The sequence below is a fragment of the Labrus bergylta genome, chromosome 4 (genome assembly GCF_963930695.1).
Source record: "Labrus bergylta chromosome 4, fLabBer1.1, whole genome shotgun sequence".
NCBI classification, from domain to species: domain Eukaryota; kingdom Metazoa; phylum Chordata; class Actinopteri; order Labriformes; family Labridae; genus Labrus; species Labrus bergylta.
The window spans coordinates 33,600,738-33,624,117 of NC_089198.1; the positions used below are offsets into that span (position 1 = coordinate 33,600,738).

The 23,380-nt window shown below is 41.7% G+C and overlaps 1 protein-coding gene and 1 long non-coding RNA gene across 2 annotated transcripts in view; both read left to right on the forward strand.

Moving 5' to 3' along the window:
• LOC109993904 (cadherin-18) overlaps positions 1-23,380 on the forward strand; it is a 102,226-nt gene that overhangs the window by 26,830 nt on the left and 52,016 nt on the right. Inside the window, exon 3 of the mRNA XM_029279910.2 lies at positions 22,645-22,939. Coding sequence (XP_029135743.2) covers positions 22,645-22,939 — 295 coding nt within the window. The remainder of the gene's footprint in view (positions 1-22,644; positions 22,940-23,380) is intronic.
• LOC136179100 (uncharacterized) lies at positions 15,970-21,958 on the forward strand. Its single transcript, XR_010666384.1, has 4 exons — positions 15,970-16,317; positions 17,122-18,144; positions 19,138-19,698; positions 19,905-21,958. It is a non-coding gene; the product is annotated as an uncharacterized lncRNA (long non-coding RNA).

Here is a 23,380-nt window from a genome sequence, read left to right on the forward strand (position 1 = left end):
TCTCCTGTGATCTTGTAGTTCTCCTGTGATGTGTCATGGGTGTGCTGACGTTCCAGAAACGGATCCAGTGTGATAGATGCGAGCCGCCCGACGGAGCGGCTGATGGACCGCGGCGCGCACAGAGTATGTGTGATTTGGGGGTTAGGGTGGACTTGTCAACATCACTTCTGGGGAAGAAAAACATGTGCAAGCTAATCCACATTTCATGAGGATCCTTGTGAAGTTTCAGGCTCACTTTGGGATGAAAATATCTCTCAGCGTGTCTCGTCAAACTGCAAGTACACACTTCAAACTTCAAACCAGGGATAATCATTCCTGGCCATCGTGTTAAGAGCTCGCTGTAATTGTTCAGTCAAGAAGAATAAATTGTCCTGTTAACGGGTTCATCCATGATAACAGGGAGAGTCACTTCTAAAGTTCATGTAAACGCATTAAAATGAGAACAACAGTAAGGACACACATCCAGTTCACTTCACTGTTAGCATCCCAGCAATTACAAGCACGCACACACACACACACACACACACACACACACACACACACACACACACACACACACACACACACACACACACACACACACACACACACACACACACACACACACACACACACACACACACACACACACACACACTCACGCTCCCTGCCTAACGTGGAGCGATCTCTTCACATGGCTGCAGTGCTGGAGAAGAATTGACCTTTCCATCAAGTGCTGTGCTGTAATTTGGAGTTAGTACAGAATACAGAGGGGTTTGTTCTCATCAGGATCTGCAGTGCACAGCGTCATATGCTTCAGTCGCTGGTTGTGGAGGAGGGCTAGGGACGTCTGGTGTACTGGATTTAAAGGGGGGCAGGTTTTTTTCTGGCTGTGTACTAATGCTGCACGTCCATCCTGTCTCTATGACAACAATCTGTTGACAACGGCCGCTGTATGACAGACACTGCTCCGTTCCTTTTGACTGCATGTTTTTGGTTTGAAATGTTTTTTTACCCCAGCATACAAGGAGCGAAGAGGATTAGTTTACAGGGAATATCATACATCTGGAATAGAGCTCCAGTGACCCTTACAGAGCCTTTCTGAAAAGTAGAACGATTTTCAACTTGAGAGAGAGCGTCCACACAAAAAATGTGGAGCACTCAGAACAAAGATGCTGGGTGGACACGGGGCCTAAGTTAGAGAAATATCTGTACTGTGTATTAGAAATATCTCTGCATTGCAGCTATGGTTGGGTAATGGACAAAGTTTTTTTTTGTAGTGATGATTTAGGCAAACTAAAACATTTACCTGTTGTCCATTACAGTTTGAAATCGTCTTCTTTGTAAGGGATGAGATACTCCAGGGTTTCCCACAGTCTGACACTTTATCACCAATTTGTATTAGGTTTGGTTCTTCCTTGATATTCTCTGTGTAGATATTGTGCTTCATTCTCTAACTTTTTAGTGTAACTTTATTCTGCTCATGGGGCGCTGTTATCCTAGTGGTTAGTTTGCACTTCACATGAACAGAGCCTTAAGTCCTCCACAGCGAGCGGCCTGGGTTCAAATCCAACCTATGGTTCCTTTCCTGCATATTGTTTCCCACTCTCTCTCTTCCCAGTTTCTGACTGTGTCGACTGTCCAAGCATAATTCTTAGAGACAAATCTGCTCATCATACTTCCCTCCCATTGACTCATCTATACACACACACACACACACACACACACACACACACACACACACACACACACACACACACACACACACACAGACAGCGTGTTCCCCCCTCCTCATTCTGTGGTTTTATTGTGTTTTTTTGTGTTTCAGCTTTCTTGACAGCATTCATCAGCAGTAGGTTGAAGACCCTCAAATAACATTATTTATATTTGATTATCTGTAAATCAGCGATCATCCCAAACTAAGAGTGCAGGATGACTTAAGCAGTGAGCAGCTGGAGATAAATATTAAGGTGACAACCTAACAAGTCAACAAGTCTTTGTACCTCAATCACTGCGTTGACGAGATGAACATACAACCACGGACCGACCTCTGTCTCTTTCTCTTTGGTGGCCCGCCCTTGTGAGTAGAAAACGCTGTACACACCAAACTACCACTGAATCTTGAAAAAGATTCTCGCTGGACAACCAAGGGGCAGGGCATCAGAATATCCCCGCCTTGGCCCTAACTCCACATTTGGAGTGCCTTAGCCTGGGCAGCAGCTGTTAAGACCAGGGCTGCCAGGGGAGGGGATGAAATCAACCAATGGGACACCAGAATGAGTTAGTAATTAGTAAGAAGTTGTTAGCAGAGTTGGTTTGCACAACAATCTTGGCGTGCATACCCGAAACAAGACTAAAATATTTACGGAGCATCAAACATAATCTGGAGCATCGGTTCTGCCTGAACTGGATCTGATGCTCTCGCAAGAGAAAGAGAATCTTTATCGATAAAAACTTCACTTGGCATACATTTGCACCAGTGGTAGTTCTCGACCATTTTTACTGAGGGGGCCAAACGGGGGCCAGTTGTTTCATCAGAGGGGAACATTAAACCCAGGTGAAAAATAGACAAAGATGATCGCTTAACAAATATATATATATAATATGCCAAATAATAGCGCACATCATTAAATACCATGATTTATATTTGTTTCAGTAACAGAATTTAATACTAGATTGTGAGTCGAGTTGTTGAGTCAAATACTAGTGTGTTATTAGGGGGGCTCTTCCTTTTGAAGGGATGGCCACAGGAGGGACCAAGCTCAGAGTTTCCCCTGTTGCCCCCTGCCTAGAACCACACATGATTTGCACTTCAATCTTAAAGTGGCTGCTGTCACTGTCATTAACACAGCAAAGAACACATTTTTAGATAACACATTATCAACCTATTATCAAAGCACATGGTAGCCTGTGAGTTGGCCAGAAGTCTACACTTCCTGTCTCTAGACTCTTAAATCTATTTTTAATATCACTACGTGCTTATAAAGCATGCTATTGTATTTGAACCATTCACAGGACATTGAATTATCATTTACATAACGACATGACAGAGAGTCCGTGTATTGTTGGTGGTTACAACGCACAGGCTTAGTGAAACATTGAGTCTCTACAGTCATTGTATCGACGGAGGGTTTATCAAAACAAAGGACTCAGAAGGAGTCCAGAGTCAGATTTATAACACCTGTTCATGTACATGTAAGCGCATACAGTACACGGGTATTTAGTCTGCAGAAACTCAGTCATGCATGAACAATAAGGCTTGAATTGAAAATATATATAAATATATAAAAAGCTCATAATAATATGAATTAATATTCATGAGGAAACTGTAGCAACATGCCTCAGTGCCCATTAGAATATGTAATGAAGACTCAAAGGGGCACCATTCATACTCAGTGTCAGTACGGTGGTCTCCGGTTTCTACTCCTCTGAATGCTCAAAGCTCTCTTACAGATTTACTCACTAGGTTTACTCACAGCTGTGCTTACCTGCCTTCACTCAGTCACTCACCCTGCACGCTCCAGACAGCCACATCCACCTACTCCGCCATCTAAACTCACCTGTGCACACAGCTGCCTCTCATCTGTAATCAGGCCAGTATAAAAGCCTTTCCTGTTCACTTAGACACTTCCAGATTGTTCTTTTGTTTTCACCCTTGGATTGATTACCCAGTACTGCCTCTGCCCGTCTCTGACCACAGAACCTCGTCACTCTCATGGTAAATGCTTCAGCCTTCTGTTTCTGACCTTTAAGTTCTGCCTCTGTGCTCGACGTTTCCCAGCATTGACCCAACAGTGAGAGAAGAAAGGATGAGCATCCAAGAAATGGACCATGTTCCATTTAAAGCTGTGATTTACTTTGTTTCCTGCCTTAATCTTTCTTAATTTTTTAAACTGAAAAAGTTGTATCAGTCAAAGATAATCAGCTTAAAGTTCAGTTTGTTTTTTAAACTCGACAATAACATGCAAAACATCGATGAGGCCCAAAGAGAGCAAAGCTGTTTCTGCAGGGTGGTTGACGTAACCAAAGATAAAACACCATTAAAAACTAGATGTACTAGTAAACACCATAGTGAAGCTCATGTTGCTGATTGGAGCTAGATGTGATTATCACCATAAGAGGCTCAGAACATGTGTAAGTCATGCAGCTGTTGTTCTGTTTGGGTTTCTTTTTGCACACAGGCGCTGCTTGTCAACAGGCAAGCCAGGCAACTTCTCGGGTCCCAGTAAGGGGGCCTCAGAGGGCTGACAATCTTTAAACCAAAGCAGTGGCCCAAAATATGCTATTTTTTAACGATAGTAGGAAACCTCCCATCTACCAGCATCCACTCTCGTTGCCCTGCTAAGCGTGGCGTGCATGATTGCTGTGAAAACCAAAGTTCGTCAATGAATTCAACAAAGAAAAATAAAGAGGAATTATCCATCTACAGGAGAGGAAAAAAAACAGGAAAAAAGAGGAAGAAGTGGCAGACATGATGGTGATGAACGCTGGTTGGAAGGCCCCCCCAATTGATTTTTTTGCCCAGGGCATCAATAAAATCACAACTGCTCATGTGTCTCTAATCCGTCTACAAACCCCCCAATGATAAGAAAAGTCCATCCTCTCTGTCTTCTGCCTGCTCCACTTTTCAGAAAATGTGTGCTCAAACAGGCCGTTTGGAGATTTTCCCTTCATGACATCACAAAGGGCAGTAACCCCTCCCCCAGGTGGGTGACACTCCCACAGCTAGGTGTTTGTTCTGCCCTCTGAGTCTGCCTTCTCACCTTAAACAATAGGACATGGAGCGAGAAAGACCGAGACACCTAAGTCCTTCCAGAGAGGGGGCGTGGTCAGACACAGCTCATTTACATATTTAAAGGTACAGACACAGAAACAGCCTGTTCTGAGCAGGGCTGAAATAGAGGGGTTTATAGTCATGATCAAATACTGGATCAGAGTGGATTTAGAACAAGAAACTTCACACACATGTTTTGAGGAGCTATGACACTTATTTAAACTTTTTGAAGAGGAGGAGGATATGTGACCTTTAAAACACAGTTCATGAACACACATCACACATGTATAAAGTGATGGTGGTCAGGCGGCATCACTGAGATCTTCATGCATTATTTACTCACTCGCATTCTTATCTCTGCATCTTTTTCTGGTCTTACCATCATGTTGGCGACCGCCGGAGACGTTAATTCTATCAAATAAAGAAAGGTGACTCTGTGGCTGTGGACCCACTCAGCACAGGTCTTCACTAAGACGACCTCCTCTGTTTGTTTCTTTTAGCACAGAATACAGCCTCACAGCAGAGCGGCTATATCTATTAGTATCCATGGTGACCACCGTTTCCTGCCTGTGCCCCACAGTTTACCTTTTTATTTATACCTTCTGTCTTTACACTGAGAGCTCTCCAGAATAACAAGTGTGACTCTCTTGCAGAGTGGAGTGTTTCAGAGAGGGACTGATTTGGGAAACGGCCTTTTGTTTGAAGTGTTTGTTTTCAGCTCGGTCCACATCCCCTGACAAACAGTTTATAGAAAGCAGAGCAGAGAGACAGAGCCAGAGTCAGGGCCACAGCTCAGGGGCTTTATCATGTTCTTATGGTATAATTAATATCATAATAATCAGGAACAAGATCTGGCACAGATCAGGACCGGCACCTATTTGATTGGATCCAGCACTTCCTTTGTCACAATCTATGAATTCAGAGATTTTGTTTCCTCATTCATATTAGCAGCATGCTACCAGAGACAAAGACAGTAACAGTGTTTTATAGTGAGCATAGATCTGTAGAAAGTAGAAGTGTTTGAAGTGTTTTACATTCAGCTCAGAGTGTGCACTCGATGGGGATAGATCTTTTTATTTGGTGTTTGTGTGTAAAGTTTTGAAGCCCAAGTTTCACCTTTAGAAGAGTCGATAGCGTTCTGAATGTAGGTTTGCTTTTGCAGGCGATATGAGATGTTTGTATTTTTTTTGTCGATGTTTTTTGTGGAGTTTCAGGAGTTGTTCATGCAGAAGAGAAAACTGTTACATGCATGTCATAGAGAAATGAAGCCGTCTGTCTGCAGCCGTCATGCAGACATGAGATGGACCAGGAGTTACTTTAGTGTGGCATCTTGTTCACCTCAGTGTATCCCTCACTGTTCTCCTTTCCCATCCCATCTCTTATTAGTCTCTCATTACCCCCCCTCCACCTCTGAATGATTTATATCTTCATTTATTTTCAGGATCAATCTGAAAATCAAAGACACAAACTAGTCTCCTCCTCACTGTCCGTCCTGCCTTATTTAGATAAGGGCTGTGTGTGTGTGTGTGTGTGTAGCCCTGTGGCAAACATCAGTCAAAGCTATCCTTGGCCATTAGGCTGTCAAATAATCTACATTTCCAAGGAGCAGTGAATGCATCATGTCTCTCTCTGACTCACTTCAGGAGTGTCAGTGAGGATTTGTGAGGCCATCAGTTTATTTGTCTCTGTCTTTGTGACATGCCTACGTTTCCTTTTGCCTATTCTTTTGTATAGGTATACCTCAGGTCACGTGACGGCCTAGTTCTGCACAGCGTTCCAATCGTTGTTGGAAGACATCCATAAAAATGTAACAGAAATCATTATTTATTGTATAGGAGCTTAGTTTGATGTCTAGGGTCTGATGTAACCCGTTTTAATAGCCACGAACTGAACGTCCACTTCCTTCCGGTTCGTTGTTGATCGCGTCCATAGCAACCACCATAGCAACAGTAGAAAACGTACCATTCCAACGTTTTTCTCACGAGACCTGAAAGAATCTTCGTAGAAACGAACAACCTAAAGATCATAAACATAAACCGAACAAAGATTATGAAGATACAATGTACATTTGTCGCCAGAAAGGTTATCAAAACGACACTTAAGCCTCAAACTATCTTAAAATATTGCATTTTCCACCGAAAATAGAAGGGATGTCCGCCATGTTTTTTTTTTCGCTAGGGGAAAACTGGGCAGTCACGTGACCTGAGGTATGCCTATACAAAAGAATAGGCAAAAGGAAACGTAGGCATGTCACAATTTTAGAGCCCTTATTGTGAAACTACTACGTTTTGCGCTGTGGACCAACGTAGGTATTACACATTTTGACATAAGACTGGGTTGAATATACACACATGCACAAACAGGATCCTATGGACATGCACTAATGGAGAGATGTCAGCGTGATGGAGCTGCCCACAACGGGCGCTCCTGAGCTGGTGGTGGGGAGGGGGTTCAGTGCCTCGCTCAAGGGCACCTTGGCAGTGCCAAGGAAGTGATCTGGCACCTCTCCGCAAGTGGTCCGCACTGGGACTTGAACCGGCGACCCTCCAGTTCCCAGCCCAAGTCCCTACAGACAGAGCTACTGCCGCCAAAGTTCGAGGAACTGAGCCAGTGGAGCAGGGTGTGCACACAGTGTAAGTGGAAATGTTCAGTCAGCCCTCTGTCCATTTAAAAAACTCATCTTGAATGTTCCTGTAGCACGGATATGAAACTGTTCTGTATGTGTGTGGAAGTCTCTGATTTATGCCCATCATCCTAAAAATCAGGAACACGCTTCAGTCTTCAGATTTCAGACTTCAGATTTCAGATTTCAGAATTCAGAATTCAGACTTCAGACTTCAGATTTCAGACTTCAGATTCCAGACTTCAGGCCAGGTATTATGTGGTCTAAGGTTTCAGACTTCAGACCAGGCTGTGGTTTAAGGTGCAAATAGGAACTTGGCAGCTTACGTCTGACAACACCTCGATTTAACACAAACACAGCCCTGGGCGCTAACGGGCTCAAGGTCATTTGTTATTTGAACAACGTGAGCGCAGGGCGTTAAAATTATAATTGTGTCCGGTGAATAAATAGGACATGTTTTATAATTTTAGGATAATTCTCTCAGGAGATGGTGAAGATGAAAATCAGAACACTCTGTTGTTGTTTTGATGCTAACTGTGTTCGATTGACTCGTAAACATTTGAAGAGTCTTCTGCTTTCATTTCATGATGAAAAGAAACCAGCAGCTCCCTGATAAAAAGCAAAGACACTCACATCTCTGCTCTTCCGCACAGCATTATTTAAAATGTTCCCCTGAGGTCGTTCCACATTTTCTCCAGCATGATCTCTCGGAGGGTTCAGAAGACGATCATAATAATAAAAGAACATGATACAAAAGTTGCAGGAACTCTAAGTGAGGTCGTTAACAATCTGAAGCAGCACGGTGACATAAAGAAGCAGAGAACACAAGAAACAGACGACAAAGGTTTCAGGATGATCATCTTTAATGAGGCCATTATCAAAGTCATTTACACTCACAAGCCTCGCTCATAGAGGGAAGACGAGGGTTCATAATGATAACAGAGCGCTCAGTGGGGGACTGACTGTTACCTGTTGTTAAATATAACGTGCGTGCGTGCGTGCATGCATGCATGTGTGAAATGAGAGAGAATTAAATATTGATATAAAACAGAGTGCAGGTAAATACAAACCCTACAGACCAATTTAAAGTAGACATCACGATTACATCACAGCAGCACAATGAAAAACAAAGCCATTAAAGGGATACTTCAGCCATTTGCATTAAGCTTTGTATCATTAGAAACCTGGTAGTATTTTTGAATGGTCGTGCATCCCGCCCTCATTTCCCCTGAGACGGGAAATCTTTGTATTTCTGAGTCTGAAAAGGAGCTTCCAGTGACGCAAAAACCTTAATTTTGCATCATCGAAGCTGTTGTGGTTAGCGGTGTGAAATTACAATGCTAGTTCCTCATATTTTCAATCACTGAAGCTACAGACCAATCACAGATCAGTGGGTGGGAACTCACTCCCAGAATCGAAACTTAACGTCCGCCATCTTGCTTGGAAGCTATGCTAACAGGCTCTATGGAGAAAGTTGGAAAGAACGAAAGTATGATAAAAGTATGTTTCAGCTTCAAACTGATATGGATGAAGGGGAGGCAGTGCATTCTGGGAGTTGTTGTCTCTCATCCACATGAGCCAAAAAGATACTTTCTGCCTTTTCTCGGTCAAGAAGGCACCAACTTCAAAATGTATTTCACATTTCTACTACATATATGACCCAATGTCAATACAGATTCATGTTTCAACGGGTGAAGTATCCCTTTAAGAGAAACACAGGGAAGCAGGCCAGATCCCTGGAATAAGAGAGAAAATGTCTTGTGATCTTTGAATAGAAAAGAAAACAACAACAAGCGTTCCATAGAGTCCTGCTGTCAGAGACGATGAGGCCAACGCCCTGTGAAGGTGTCACATTGTAGGTTATCCATTGTTTACAGTCTACCTAATATTGGTGGTGAGCGTGTTCACCGGGCGCTTTTTATGGTGATGGTGGTCATTATATGGACCACACTCACCTGTTCACTGTTTTTTTTCTGTTGTTCTTTTATACATGTCAGCCATCTAATAATCTCTGAGGTCTTTTACTCTTTCTGAGATCTGACTTCTTCTCACAGTGCGTTTTCAACTTGTCAGTGTCAAAGTTAAATTTTTAATTGCATGAAAATTCTCAACCTGGAAAAGTAAAGAAACACATTTTGCCGACTCAGCAGGGGACTATGCAGCAGACAGATTTCTTAAACCACATGATCCCAGTCAGTCTTTTGATTTAAGAGTATTTATGAATATATTATAAATAAAGATTCAGAGTCAGAGATGACCTCATCTTCTGCTGCAGAAAACATTACATTTCATGCTGTGACTTTAACAGATAAAACGTGGGGACTTTTACTGTGAAGGATTTGGCACAGATTTAGAACAACACAGTGGGCAGTTTGAGTCTTTATAGCCACAGTACGCTTCTTTTAAAACATTCTGGATTTAAGTCGAGCGTTTGACTGATCTGCCCAAAACGTCAATGAGATATTTGACCTCCTCGCTGCTCCAAGATAACCCACAAGGTTAACGAGCTACCTGGCGTCTTGGAGGCGTCCCACAATGCAAAGTGTGACTAGGACTCTAGCATGTGTAGCAGTGGAGAAAGGACGCTGTGCTGTAATGGCGTCGGGACAGCCCTGCATGCTGTGTGCTTTGGTCTGATTTACTTTATTAAAGTGTCAACACAAAAAGACCCAAGGGGGGAAATGTAACAATGACTCATATTAACATCTGAACTGGAAAAAAAGCAAACAAACTATAGGTTTAAAAACACCCTCGGAGAATGAGGACACACATCGACACTGTAAGAGAATCTGAATCTGTTTGTTCAATCATCCACACACAACTCTCTGAGAGACTAAATATCCAAATAAGAGCTGCAGCCGAGAGGAAAGGCTCCGTGCAGCTCTGGATCCACTGACACCTACTCAGCGTGTGTGTGTGTGTGTGTGTGTGTGTGTGTGTGTGTGTGTGTGTGTGTGTGTGTGTGTGTGGAAGAGATCAGTTAACTAATCGCGGCCTGTTTAGGGAATACTATCTCTGCCAAGAATTTAGGAGAGCTGCAGCGAGTTTGAGGTGTGCGCTTGTTTGTTTGTCTGTGTGTGTGCTTGATGTCTTGCCAGGCAAATGTGTGTGTGTATGTGTGTGTTGTCTTCCATAATTCCTTGTGTGCTCAGGTTTCTTGGTAAACCGCGCTGTAGCCAAACATTAGAGTGACGTCTGACACGCTGGTGACGGCTGATGTCTGGTTGATGTTCCCATTTATTTATACGCACGCACGCACGCACGCACGCACACACACACACACACACACACACACACACACAGCTGGGACCATCCTGTCTCTGCAGCAGGAGTGTGTTTCTGGATTTTATAGGGTTGTCAGACATGTGCTTCACTCAGAGGTACTTGTTTATGATAAGACCTGATTTTGGACCCTGTTGGTTTTCTTTGTAGTTTGGGAGAACATTTACATGTTTATCTCTTGATGAATATCATCAAGTATATCCTGTGTGTGTCTCTGAGACATGACTGTCTACAATGAGTGAGTGTGTTTGGACTGTGGGAGGAAGCCGTAGTACCCGGAGAGAACCCACACATGCACGAGGAGAACATGAAGACTCCACACAGAGAGACTCCTGTCAGACGGGGATTCAAACCAGGAACCTCCTCACAGAGAGACTCCTGTCAGACGGGGATTCAAACCAGGAACCTCCTTACAGAGAGGCTCCTGTCGGACGGGGATTCAAACCAGGAACCTCCTCACAGAGAGACTCCTGAAGGATGAGAGTTTGAACAAGGGGTACATCCCAGTTCTCTTAATTGCATCCAAGTGTTCTCCAGTTGCCTCCTCCACTTGCGTCTTAGTCCCTCCCACCAGAGATGCATGGAGAGATGCAAGGAAACGAGGCAAAGGAGAGAGGAAATGAGGAAATGAAGCAGAGGAGAGAGGAAATGAGGAAACGAAGCAGAGGTGAGAGGAAATGAGGAAACAAGGCAAAGGAGAGAGGAAATGAAGCAGAGAAAAGAGGAAAGGAGGAAATGAAGCAGAGGAGAGAGGGAATGAGGAGATATGTTTTAAGAGACATGAGACATCCTTTCCTCTGTAGCGTCACGTGAAGCGACGTCAGTTTGTGATGATGACAGCTGATCACGTTCAGCTGTCAGTCGACTTTAACAGCTGTTTATCGCCACACAAATACACAGTGTTATTTATAATAAAATACACACAGTAACAGTGTTTAATCTGACAATAAACACCTGTACATGAAGAACAACCTGCAGTCTACTTCAAACCAAAAGGACAATTTATACTAACAAAAATATTTAATATTGAATTGTTTATTTATTATTTTTATTTGTTTTGACTGATAATCCAATAATGAACTCTATATTTTATAAACAAAGATATTTTATGATGTCCTAGGAATACTGGAAATTATTTAATTTCTAAATAGAGAAAGAACGAACACAAAGATCATTAATGATCAGTCTGATATGAAACTTCTTTAACATAATGATGAATGTAAAACGTGTTTCTCCCAGATGACTCCCACGCTGTCAGCCGTTCATTCTCAATGTAATAAATTAAAACAAACAGTCTGACTGATCATAAAAATAAAATATAACCTACCTGTTATAATTATGAAGGAATCGTTTATGATCTTTTGATTTTAACACTTCATATTAACAGACTTTTTGTTAGACAGTGAATCAAAAACAAATCAAATATAAAGTCGGGAGAGATGAGTCTACACTCCATTATATTGATTTTATAGAACTTATGCTTCATATTTCGTTGTTACTCCTCATGTCAAACACTTTTTAATCCCAGCTCATCACAGACTCTTTACAAACTGACAGATGTTTATAATCTGTTTTAATGTCCGACGCTTTGTTTAGCGTCTTTTCTCCGTTATTAAACTCCGCTGATGTTAAGTCCGATCCGCTGCAGCGTCCAATCAATGAGTGGTATTCGATAAGGGGGCGGGTAGTAAGAACAACACAAGCGAGGTAGAGAGAGAGGAGAAAACGACGTCAGAAAGAGCAAACAGACAGCTTTAAGTCTGATTGGACACACAGATGCTGACAGGAAGTGACCAGAGGCAGCGCACAACATTGACAGCTGTTCTTGAGAGCTCTTCTCAGCATCAAAACCATCCTAAATATCATCATCACCATCATCATCATCATCATTAAGTTAGTAGGTATTCATGAAAGAGCTGGGTCTTTAGCTTTTTCTTAAAGGTGCAGAGGGACTCTGCAGATCCAATGGAGTTTGGAAGTTCATTCCACCACCGGGGGGCGACAGAGGAGAAGAGTCTAGTCAGAGACTTAGGATCCTGTTGTGAAGGTTGGATCAGACGTCTTTCATTGGCAGAGCGTAGTGGGGGGGAGGGAGTGTAGACCTGGATCAGAGAGTTGAAGTAAGGAGGAGCCGTTTTAGTCGCTGTTTTGTAAGCGAGGAGCAGAGTTTTAAATTTGATACGAGCAGTAACTACGATCCATCCAACCATTCAGTCATAAAATCCTGCACATATTGACGCTATAATTAGCAAAGCCAGCTAGTTTGCACCCCTTGTGTGTCCTACATAGAGGAGAGGAACAGCCTCTCTTTTATCAGCATGAACTAAAGTGAACTCTAATCATCAGGGGGATGAATGGATCCCCGTATCCGCTCCAGGGGAAACCAAAGTCTGAGTACAAAGAGTCAGCAGGTAAAACCCTCTGCTGCTCCTCATTCTCTATGTTACCCCAGGTTAAAAAACGATCACCATGACAACCGTATTTTAGGACGGCACACCAACGAGGAGCTAGGTGTGAGATTTAAGGTCTAACCTCTGCCTATTGTAACTGAGCTAGTGCAGCAGGTCTCAGTGTTTGTCTATAGGTGAGGACAACATGTTAACTTCACACAAACATTAAATCCATGTGGTGATGAGGCGTTCAGGTTCAGATCTCTTCTTCTGCTGTCACATACAGTACCTGTTGCTGCTGCTCAGGCGTTTACACCTCAGGAGGCCTCTGTATGGGGAAGGCTTTCCTTTACAGTAACAATGTGCAGACAGGAGATAGGGCTGCAGTGGGTGAGGCTACTTTAAGATTTAAGTCCCCCCAAAGGGATGAACTGTAAAGTCTCCTCACCTGAACTCTCCACACTTCATCATGTGCTCAGTCTCTGTGTCCCCCAACTCCTAAGGTGCAGAGAGAGAGCAGAAGCTCGAGCCAACCGTTTAAATATGAATACCTCACCTGCATCAATTTTTTAGATGAAATAACTAAATCATGTTATAGGAGCTCACCTCCGACTTAAACCTGTGATTCTCGACTGCTTGAAGCTTCAGGACGCTCCAACAACTTCTCCCTGAAAACGTTTAGACCTGAGGCGTTACAAAACAGAACAAAGAACACAACAAACATGTTTTAAAAGTGATTCATAGACTTCTTTAACACCATTTTTTTTCAGGCCCACGTTCCGCAACCCACTCCTGGGTCCTGTACCACCAGTTGAGAACCGCTGACTTTACCAAGCTGTTTGTGGTTTGTTGGGGTTAAAGACTCAGTGATAGAACAGAAAACTCGATTCTCTGATTTTTTGGAATTTTCAAAATCCAAAACAAAAAATGCCAACCAGAATTTAAATTTTTAGACACTTCAAATCCATTATTACCCCTTTACCTTTTCTGAAGATTATTTCCTTTTTAATATAGATGGAAATGGAAATAACATACTGAAACATTTAGAAGTGACACAAAATACAGAGACAGACATGTACATTCACTTGAGAAATACCTCGGTGATTCACTTTTGCCTCCTGATCTGATCAGACTGAACACCCCACTGCACTCCTCCCTCCTCCTCATCTGACCTTCACAACCCTTCAGGATCAGCGCTCAGCCACAGGACTCTGCTCTGGGGACCAGGTCCAGGTCTGACGGCCGACTGCTCAAGGGCAAAAGTCCGGAGAAGCCACTGGACCCTGAGCTGAATGTGGTGTCCACATGGCGAGCTGACGGTGTGATGATCTGATGTTACATAAATACGATAAAGTACATCCAATCAGAGTGAAGCCACCTTATCGTGTCTCCGCTCGGCACGGTTAGTGACGGAGCTTAGTGCAGCGTGTCCTGGAAATCCCACAAGAGGGGAATTAACCTGTTTAAATTAATAACCGTGGCTTCCTGCCCGCCCACACTCTCTTTGATTCATCTTTCACTCCCTCACTCTTTTGTTCCTCGTGTCGCAGAGATGCTTCAGCCTCGATATGTCAGCGGCTGCTACTTCCTCTCCAGCTGCTGTTTAGAAACACGCTCGTTTCCACGCCGCTGTATTTTTAACCTCCCCCTCTTTCTTTGTCTCCTCCTGTCTCTTCTTTTTGGGTTTGAATGTTTTTATTTTGTGCTCGGGCGATGGGATGTCTTTGTCTGTGCGCCGCAGCGGGGTTGAAGCTCATACTGGCAGAGGGTGTCTGTTCCTTCCCTTCCCTTCTTGTGTCATGTTGTCTCTTTCTGTTTCCCTTCATGTTGCTGTCGGTGTTGAGATTCGCCTCTGTTTCCTCTTTCTTCACTTCGATAGCGTTCTGGGAGCACGCTGTGAGAGACATGCAGGTCGTTTGCATATTCACCATGTTCCTGAAGGCCTCAAGATAATTAAAAATCCATGCGCTGAAAGAGAGAAGTTTTTAGTCACCGGGGATCTGAACCTTTGCAGGATTTTTTTTTTTGAGTTAGCTAACAGCGTGGAGCTATGCAGAAGCTTTACTGACTGTTTAAACTCTGGATACCTCAAACTGAATGTAGCTCACGCTCACATCCTCAGGACAAAGCTGACATACTCCAAACAAAAAGAAAACATGTTGACCTGTTCGCCTTCACCTGAACAGGGAGAAAATTCAAAGTGGTCGATGGGACGACTTATAAAGTCACAGGTGTTAACGATCCATACTTAAAGAACCCTCAAACATGTTTTCATTCTCACATTAAAACAGACGAATGGGTGAGCTAAAGCCCTGTTCAGTTTCACCTTCAATCTGAATGTTGCAGAGGCCTGATGTGAGGATGAAGTGATCCCCCCTGTGTGTATGTTGAGCTCACAGATGGTGACACCAATATTACGCTGTAGCAGAATCAATATGAACGTACAGAGACGTGATGACAGCTGAGCTAAGTAACAGTGTTTTCTGGGAAAAAGAGCTGAAGTCTCAGACACTCGTAACAATGTATCTGAGGATCCTGTGAGAGACTTTTTACATATTTTAACAGTTGTTTCGAGGAAATAGTAAATCTCAGAGTCCTCAGGTGGAGGTTCTTCTCTTCTTGAGTGTCGGTCAGTGACGATGAGTTTCTTTTCAAACTCTCACGTGTGTTTTGGCAGTAGTAACTCAAGATGTGAAGATGATCAGAAAGTTTCAGCGAGTCAACCGTCAGCAGAGCGTCACATTTTACAGACTTTGATATGAAAAAGAAGTTATACACATGATGCAAAATAAAAACAGCCTCGTGTGCAGGAAGGACTGAGAAAAACATCTGACAGAAAATGCACAAATGAAGGCTTTTAACCTTGAAGTGACCTCAGTAACTTTTTGTTCTGCACTCAAAAAAAGCAACATGGGTGTCTGTTTAATCAACATAAGTATAAGATGTAGCTTCTAATATATTAATTTATGTTTAGTGGTTAAACATTTTTAAATCATGTAGTTTTAGCATGTCATGCAAAATTTTTAAAACTACAAGAATGCTTTATGTCAACACAACCTAATGGGTTTAGGTAGGAATCCCATCTGCAATACCTCTCCAGAGCAGAAGGTGGCAGTAATGTGCGACAGGCCCCATTCATCAGCCAAGGCAGCATGCTTCTGGCAAAGAAGAGCCATTACCGGGAGTTGGGAGCGGGAGATTGATTACAGTTTCAATCTATTTCCATCCATCAAAATTTAAACCATCTCGGTGGAGAAATTTCTTAATCAGTAAGTTATTTTCCCCTTTCTATTGTGTGTTATTTATGTTGTTATTTATTGATTTATTTCAGTGTATTTATATATTTCCGACTGTCACCATTTGCACAGCTAACTATGCCTGCTAGCTAGTTTAAGCATAGTTTTTAACTGAAGAAACTAAAGTGCTGTTAACTGTTAAACATCACGTGTGACAGTAGATTAAGTTTGTTGGTACGTAGGTAAATTAGTGATTAAATGACAATTTGCTGTTCACTAGCCTGCAAACTATAACTCGTGGCTGAAGCAAAAGTTGTCATTTTCAGCTGAAGTGCAGGATCACGGGCGCCAGTGGGGTTTATCATTTTGTCTTCCAACCTCTGTTAGTGCTATTTGTGCATGAGTGTGCAGTAAGATAGTCATTTATGGCAATAGTTTTTTACAAAAATTCACAAAGTGGGAAATAAATTACTTTTTTTTTTTTCTGATAAAACAGCATCAGTGTTGGGGAGGGGGGGAACTCACAGGAGAGCGAGCGTTGCCATCTTCACAGAGATGGCCCTGGGAGCGCTTAAAAAGGTTTTATTTTTTCTGCGTTTCTTGTGGTTATTTTCTTTCTCTGTACGGAGTGTGCTGGGCTCCATGTGTGTGCGCGCGCACATGTTTGTTTGTCTGTGCTTAGACTTTGAAAACTGGAGGTTTCTTTTTGTCAGATTTTTTTTTAATAGAAAATGACGAATCTTGAACTATGTGTTCAGATAACCAATATAAATATTGTTTACTTGCAACCCTACATCGGAATTATTAATGTAAAAACAATGTTTTTCTAATTCACAGGAATGGCTCCAGTGAAGCTCAGAATCATACTTAGAGAGAACAATTCCCAGAGACTTTCCTTGGAAAATGGGATCCCAGAGACTGTTTCTGAACTTGTTCAGCACATCAAGAGGCAGTGTGGGGTAGAGGCAGACTTCAGGCTTCAATTCATGGATGCTGAGTTTGGCAATGAATTTACAAATTTGACTTCAGTAACAGAGATCCAGGACAAAAGTAGTATCAAGCTCATCTTGGACTCAGATGCCTCTGCCTCTGCCCTGCCTGGTGGATCCCCGCCCCCTCCTTACTCGACTCCTGCTACATCTTTCTCCTCAGATGACTCTTTGTCAGTGACATCATGTGATACATACATCTTGTCTTCTCCTGAGTCCAGCTCTTCTCAATCCTCTGGATGGCCTGTTGTTTTCCTTGTGCCCCAATTCCCGTATGATTGTGAGCTGGAGCTGGATAAAGCCAATACTGCATAAAAAAGAAACTGGAGCTTTGTTGAATCCTGAAATTAGACTAAAAACTGCTATTCTTGACAGTTTAACTGAAGCGATTGTTAAGCACAAAGTGTACCCCTCTGACAGTGACTTTGAAGATGTAGCAGAAGCTCTTGTATCGTCTCATCTATGTTTGAAAGAACCAGGCTCTACCACTGGATATGACGGTTGGAAGATGAGCTTAAAGTACAAGCTTGCCAACTACAGACGGAAGCTGAAGCGGCTTGGATGGCCAGAGGTTGAACTAAACTCCCTAAACAATAAACCTGCAGACAAATGTAGTCCTCCTTTTGGTGTTAAGAAGCCAAGAAAGGCTGAGGTGAATTACTGCCCCACCTTCCCATCTGGTGAGTCTGTAGAGACACTTGAAAAGATAAGAGAGACCCTTCTTTTGGAAGTAAAGAAAAGGAACAATGAGGACACAGTGGCAGCCATGATGGACAAAACCTTTGCACACAGAAGGCAAGAAGTTGTTCGAGATTCACCCATGATTGCTCATTTGAAAACAAGATGGCCAGCTCTCTTCTGTGTATGTGAGGTAAGTAAATAAATGCACAGCGCTCGTTTGCTTTGACTGGAACATGTTATATTCCAGTAATATGTACAGTCAGCTAAGTAGGTATGGGGAAATTTTGCAATCTGCGACAGATGTTTAATGTGATGATATTTCTTGCTATAAACAAATATTTCAAGTGTGTGTAATAGCTCTACAGTTTCTAAGTCTCTCTGCATTACAATTTTTTTTTTACACCCCAAACATTATGTTGCTCCTTGTTTAAAAAGAAATTTAAGGTGATATTATTTTTTTTTAATTTCCACTATCTTCAATGTTTTAAAGAAAATTACATAAAGGGTATAACTCTTAATTAAAATTGAATGTCCCAAATAATAGTAATATTCAATAAATCCACAGCCCTGCAGTTTTAGTCCAATTTTGTCAACAAAAACTCAGGTGCTAGTCCAGTTATTAGTAAAAAGTTATTACATTTTATTCAAAGAACGGTAATTGGGTTGGTTGTCACAGTGTCAGAGTGTCTTTAATGGTTACTAACTCTCCATTTCAAAACAATAATAGTTTACAAGAATGAAAGGGATGGGCTACTTTAACAACTAAGGATTTCAAAAGACTGCAGTATGATGAATTGCTGACGAGTAATCACTGTTATCACATTTTGCGTCATGTATTTTGCTGTCAAAATTAAAACTGATCCTGGGGATCCACCTGATTGGTCAAATGCTGCTTGTTTACCAAAAGTATAGCTCTGGTGTGGGTGTGGGTGTGTATGTTTAATTTCATTTCCTCTCAGGCGTCTCTTGCAACAAGTTCATCATGTATGTTCATTTTCCAATGACGATTAATGCCGTTAAACCTTCAGGCCCAATTTACACTGTGCTACATATGAGCCTGACAAAATATGAGCAAGCCATGAAATTAACTGGTAAACTGATTCAAGATTTGGTGAAAGATGACAATTGTTTAACTAAATAGATGCTTCAGTGTCATGATTTATAAACTTGCTTCTGTGTTAAGGTAACTGCAGAATTCAAGAGGATTGCAGCAGTCAGTCTGGTGTCGAGGTTCTTCTCTGGGCTGGATGCTAACTCTTCAGACTTTATCAGAGTGTTTGGCAAGAAAGGTGGCACTCAAGGAAGAACGGTCAGGAGCATAATGGTTCCCTTATTCCAGGTTTGGTAATAGAAATTATAGACTGTCAAACTTGTACCGCTTTAATACCTTCAATTTTGTTTTTAGAAAACTTGACATTTAAAGAGAAGAAATTGATTAGATCAGATTTTTAATTTGAAAAGTTAGGATTTAAACTTGAAAATCTTTATGGGACACTGGGGTGACTTACCAATGCTTACATACTTTGAATTAAAGAAAATGTTGTTCGTACAATGTTGTATTATGTTTGTTACATCTACTCTCCTCATTATTTAAAACGGGGTTCCTTATTTTTTATGTTTTGTGGCATACTTTCACTTTGAGACTCCGCAGACCAACATCATTGATGTCAAAAGAGAGTGTATCCTCAAAGCCCTGTGCGTGTACCTCAACGAAGAGCCCGAGAAGCTGGTGAAAGATTACATGGTATGGAATTTAGTTTTTGTCCTCCAGGCCTTACTCTGACATTTGTCATTCACTAAAAAAAGACAATGCAGTTATAGTCTTTGACTATGTAAAGTCAATGAATAATAGCTGTTTACAGTTGTCTTGTTTACATTTATTAAAAGGGACTAGTATAACATGAATGAAAATTGTCGTCTTTATTTTTTCCTTTTTTTCCCCCCCTACAGGACGCAGATGTTGAACGCAATCAGGCTGAAATGAAGGAGATGATCTTTGGAATCTATGCCATTCGAAAAGAGGGTGCAGAGCCAGATGATAACCCAGACGATGTGGGTATCATCTTGGAGGGTGTCCAAGTTCTGGATGATTTAGGGAATGTCCCATTTGCTGTTGCGATGCTGTTCGCTCTGGTCTATGCACTCAACCTAAGCTACCCTTTAGAGCTAAGATACACCTTCGAAGCTCTGCAGAAGATCATCATGGAGCTTGATGGAAACCGACTCTCAAGAAAAGCTCAAGCAATGAAAACCCTGCTTTCACGTACGTGATCCACTGTAGAGTGACCAAAAGGTCAACTGTTGCTTTTTGCGAGAAAGGATTTTGGCTTGAAATGTTTCTCAGAAACTAAAAATGAACAGAGTATTTTCAAAAGAAACTATTGCATATAGATTTAGTTCTGTTTAATACTTCAAATGTTGCACAGTGCTGCTTTTTAATTTTTTCCTCACAACATTTTTCTTTGCTATCAGTTGCCAGAGGTTCATCTGCACATAACTTTGTAAACTTTTGTTTATTTTATTGGTAACCAGTAAGCTGTATATTTTTTTTATTGTAGCTCACTGGATTTGGTAATACTATGGGTAATTGAGTGATTTTGAAAACAGCTACTGTACTGTACAAGAGTTCAGTATTCCAATATTCAAAACTACATTTAATGAACATTTTGGTTTCCTATCTGTTGATTTATGCACAGTGTTTTCTTAGTAGTATAAATGAGAACCTGACAGGGCTGCAAAAATTCCTCAATTTTGAGGATATTTTCTGTTTAATATTGGGTATCTACGGTGGCCCTGAGGTGCAAATCAGAAAACACAACAACACTTGTTGATGTGTTTTTTGATTTGTTGTTGTGTTTTCTGATTTGCTCTTTAGGGCAACCATAGATTTCCATATTAAATGTTGACACTGAATGATGCACTGTTAAATGGTTTTCTACTTAAAAGTCTTAGAAAATTTTGATAGAATGTATGATGCAGACTGCATCATAGCATATAAGCTATAAGCATGTTTTCAAGCAGCTGTGAAAGTCATTGTTATTGGGAATACAGTATTCCAACAAATCCAGTCTGTTGTGTTGTCTTTTTCCAAACTTGACACCAACTGGGGGTAAACTAAGTTGACACGTTTAGACTGCTAAATGTAAACATTGTTGATATGTCAAAACTGTGTTTTTCTGAATAATTACTATTTTAGAGTTTATTTTCACATAATAAAAATGTTTGTCTCAGTTTAAATAATTTCTGATGATTGAACTTAAGTGTTGTTCAGTCAGCATGATTAATTAGTGTTATTGTACAACTTACAAAATGTAGCTGTACCTACCATGTCAAAATAAGTTATCCATAATCATATTATACAAGTTAATGTGACCCAAGACAATTGAGTCAGATCCTTCCTTAGTAAATATGTTGAAACAACTTTTACAAATTAAGTTGGACGTCTCCGTTTCAGCACGACAAAGGGTGCACACTTCAGAGCTATTTTTGTCTTCCATCTGCCAAACAGGCGGCCCATTTCCGCATTCTAAGGCGGATGCGGTGCGCAATAGTAGTAGTGTAATTTGATTGTTTAATTAAATGTTTGTTTACAATGTTTCGTCACAGATACGTTGCTGTGGTGTTAATTAAATATGGGTTAAAATGTTTAATTTAGTGATGAGTAGGTTATATCAATGTAAAAGGTTAAAAACTGTTCATTCATGAGAAAGTGTGTTTTGTTTAAAATGTTATGTCATTCATAACGCCCAGTGAGAGGGGCTTCTGATTTTAAAAGATGGCTGCTTGCTATTTTCAGTGCTACTCTAGTCCTGGTTACAGAGGAGGTAACATGTTGGAGACTTTCTTTTTGAAGTGCTCGTGTTTTGTTTGCTCATTCATGTGGAATTTTGTTTTTGGAAGCTTTTTGTTTTGTAAATAATTTAAATACAATTTTTTCCTGTTTTTGCATTTTTTTTTGTAAATATCTGTCACTGCATCTTTTTTAAAAATAAAAAATACATCAATCGCAGTCTTCAACTACGCCTGTGTTTTCATGATTTTTTGGGTGTTTTGAAAGAGGACCCCGTCACAGTTCTCCATCAGAAGGTTGTTATGAAATCCCCTCTTCACACCGTTCTGCGTCAGACCAGTTTAGTCTGATACCGGCCACATTTCAAAAGTAACGAGAGCTGACAAACAAAATAAACAAACCTACATGTGGTTTGTAACTAAGATTTACAGATAGTCACAAGCAGTGAAAGTGCTGTGAAAGCACTCTAACCACTGGACAAAGGGCATAACCGCTTATCCGGCGTCCCAAGTGTCAATATTTCTAACTCTGAAACAAAGCAGCTCATAGCACACACTGATACTGAAACACTGATCCTCAGGGGGTTTTGTTTTCACTTTGTCTCAGTGACACGTTGGTTGGACTCCACGCTGATCAACGTGTGATGTCACTCTCTTTTGTGACGTTACCGCAGCAGTAACTTGTTTCAGGGTCTTCACACTCCTGTCTCCCATCACTCCTGCTTCTCCTCTTCTGATTGGATGGCTGTTCCTCTCCTCACCATTAACTGACCACTCGTCCTGACACGAGGCTATTAATTTGTGTTACACACTCGTCAGACACTTCACCGCCCCCTCCCTCCCTCCCTCCCTCACTCCCTCCCTCAGTTACTCACTCTCTCTCTCCTTCTTCCCTCTCCAGCTGCACTCCAACTCTGACAAGGCCGATGGTTCCGTGAGGTACATCCTGTCCGGTGAGGGGGCCGGGTCCATCTTCATCATTGACGAGACATCAGGTAACATTCACACCGCCCAGAGCCTAGACCGAGAGAGGAAGTCCCAGTACGTGTTACACGCGAGGGCCATCGACAGGCGGACGAACCGCTCGCTGGAGGCGGAGTCAGAGTTCATCATCAAGGTTCAGGATGTCAACGACAACGCTCCAACGTTTCCTGATGGACCGTTCTCAGCGTCCGTGCCTGAGATGTCTGATGTTGGTAAGCAGCGAGCCTTTAACACATTTTCCTGACAAACTAACAGGAAGTCAGTCCAAACAGGAAGCTCACTATTTACGACAGTTTACTTTGATAAAAGTCCCAACAGTGAACACGTCAAGAGTCCTGCTGGTAACGTCTATTGTGAATATTCTGTATGTTTGATACTCTGCCAGGGGGGAAACCAAGAGTTGTAAATATATTTTAAAAACACATCTACAGCATGTCCTGCAAAATCAGCAGAGAGGCTCTGCTCCACCCACAGGGGGTGCCAAAATCAGCACTACTAAAAAGTTCCCAACACAAGCTTTAAAATGTGGCTTCCAACATAAGCCAGTGAAAGTAAACACTGTTTAGGATATCTTCATTACCTCTACTGTTCACTCGGTTTGTGTCCCGACAATTCTTTCAACCATAAAACCACAGTACGAGTTCCTAAACATG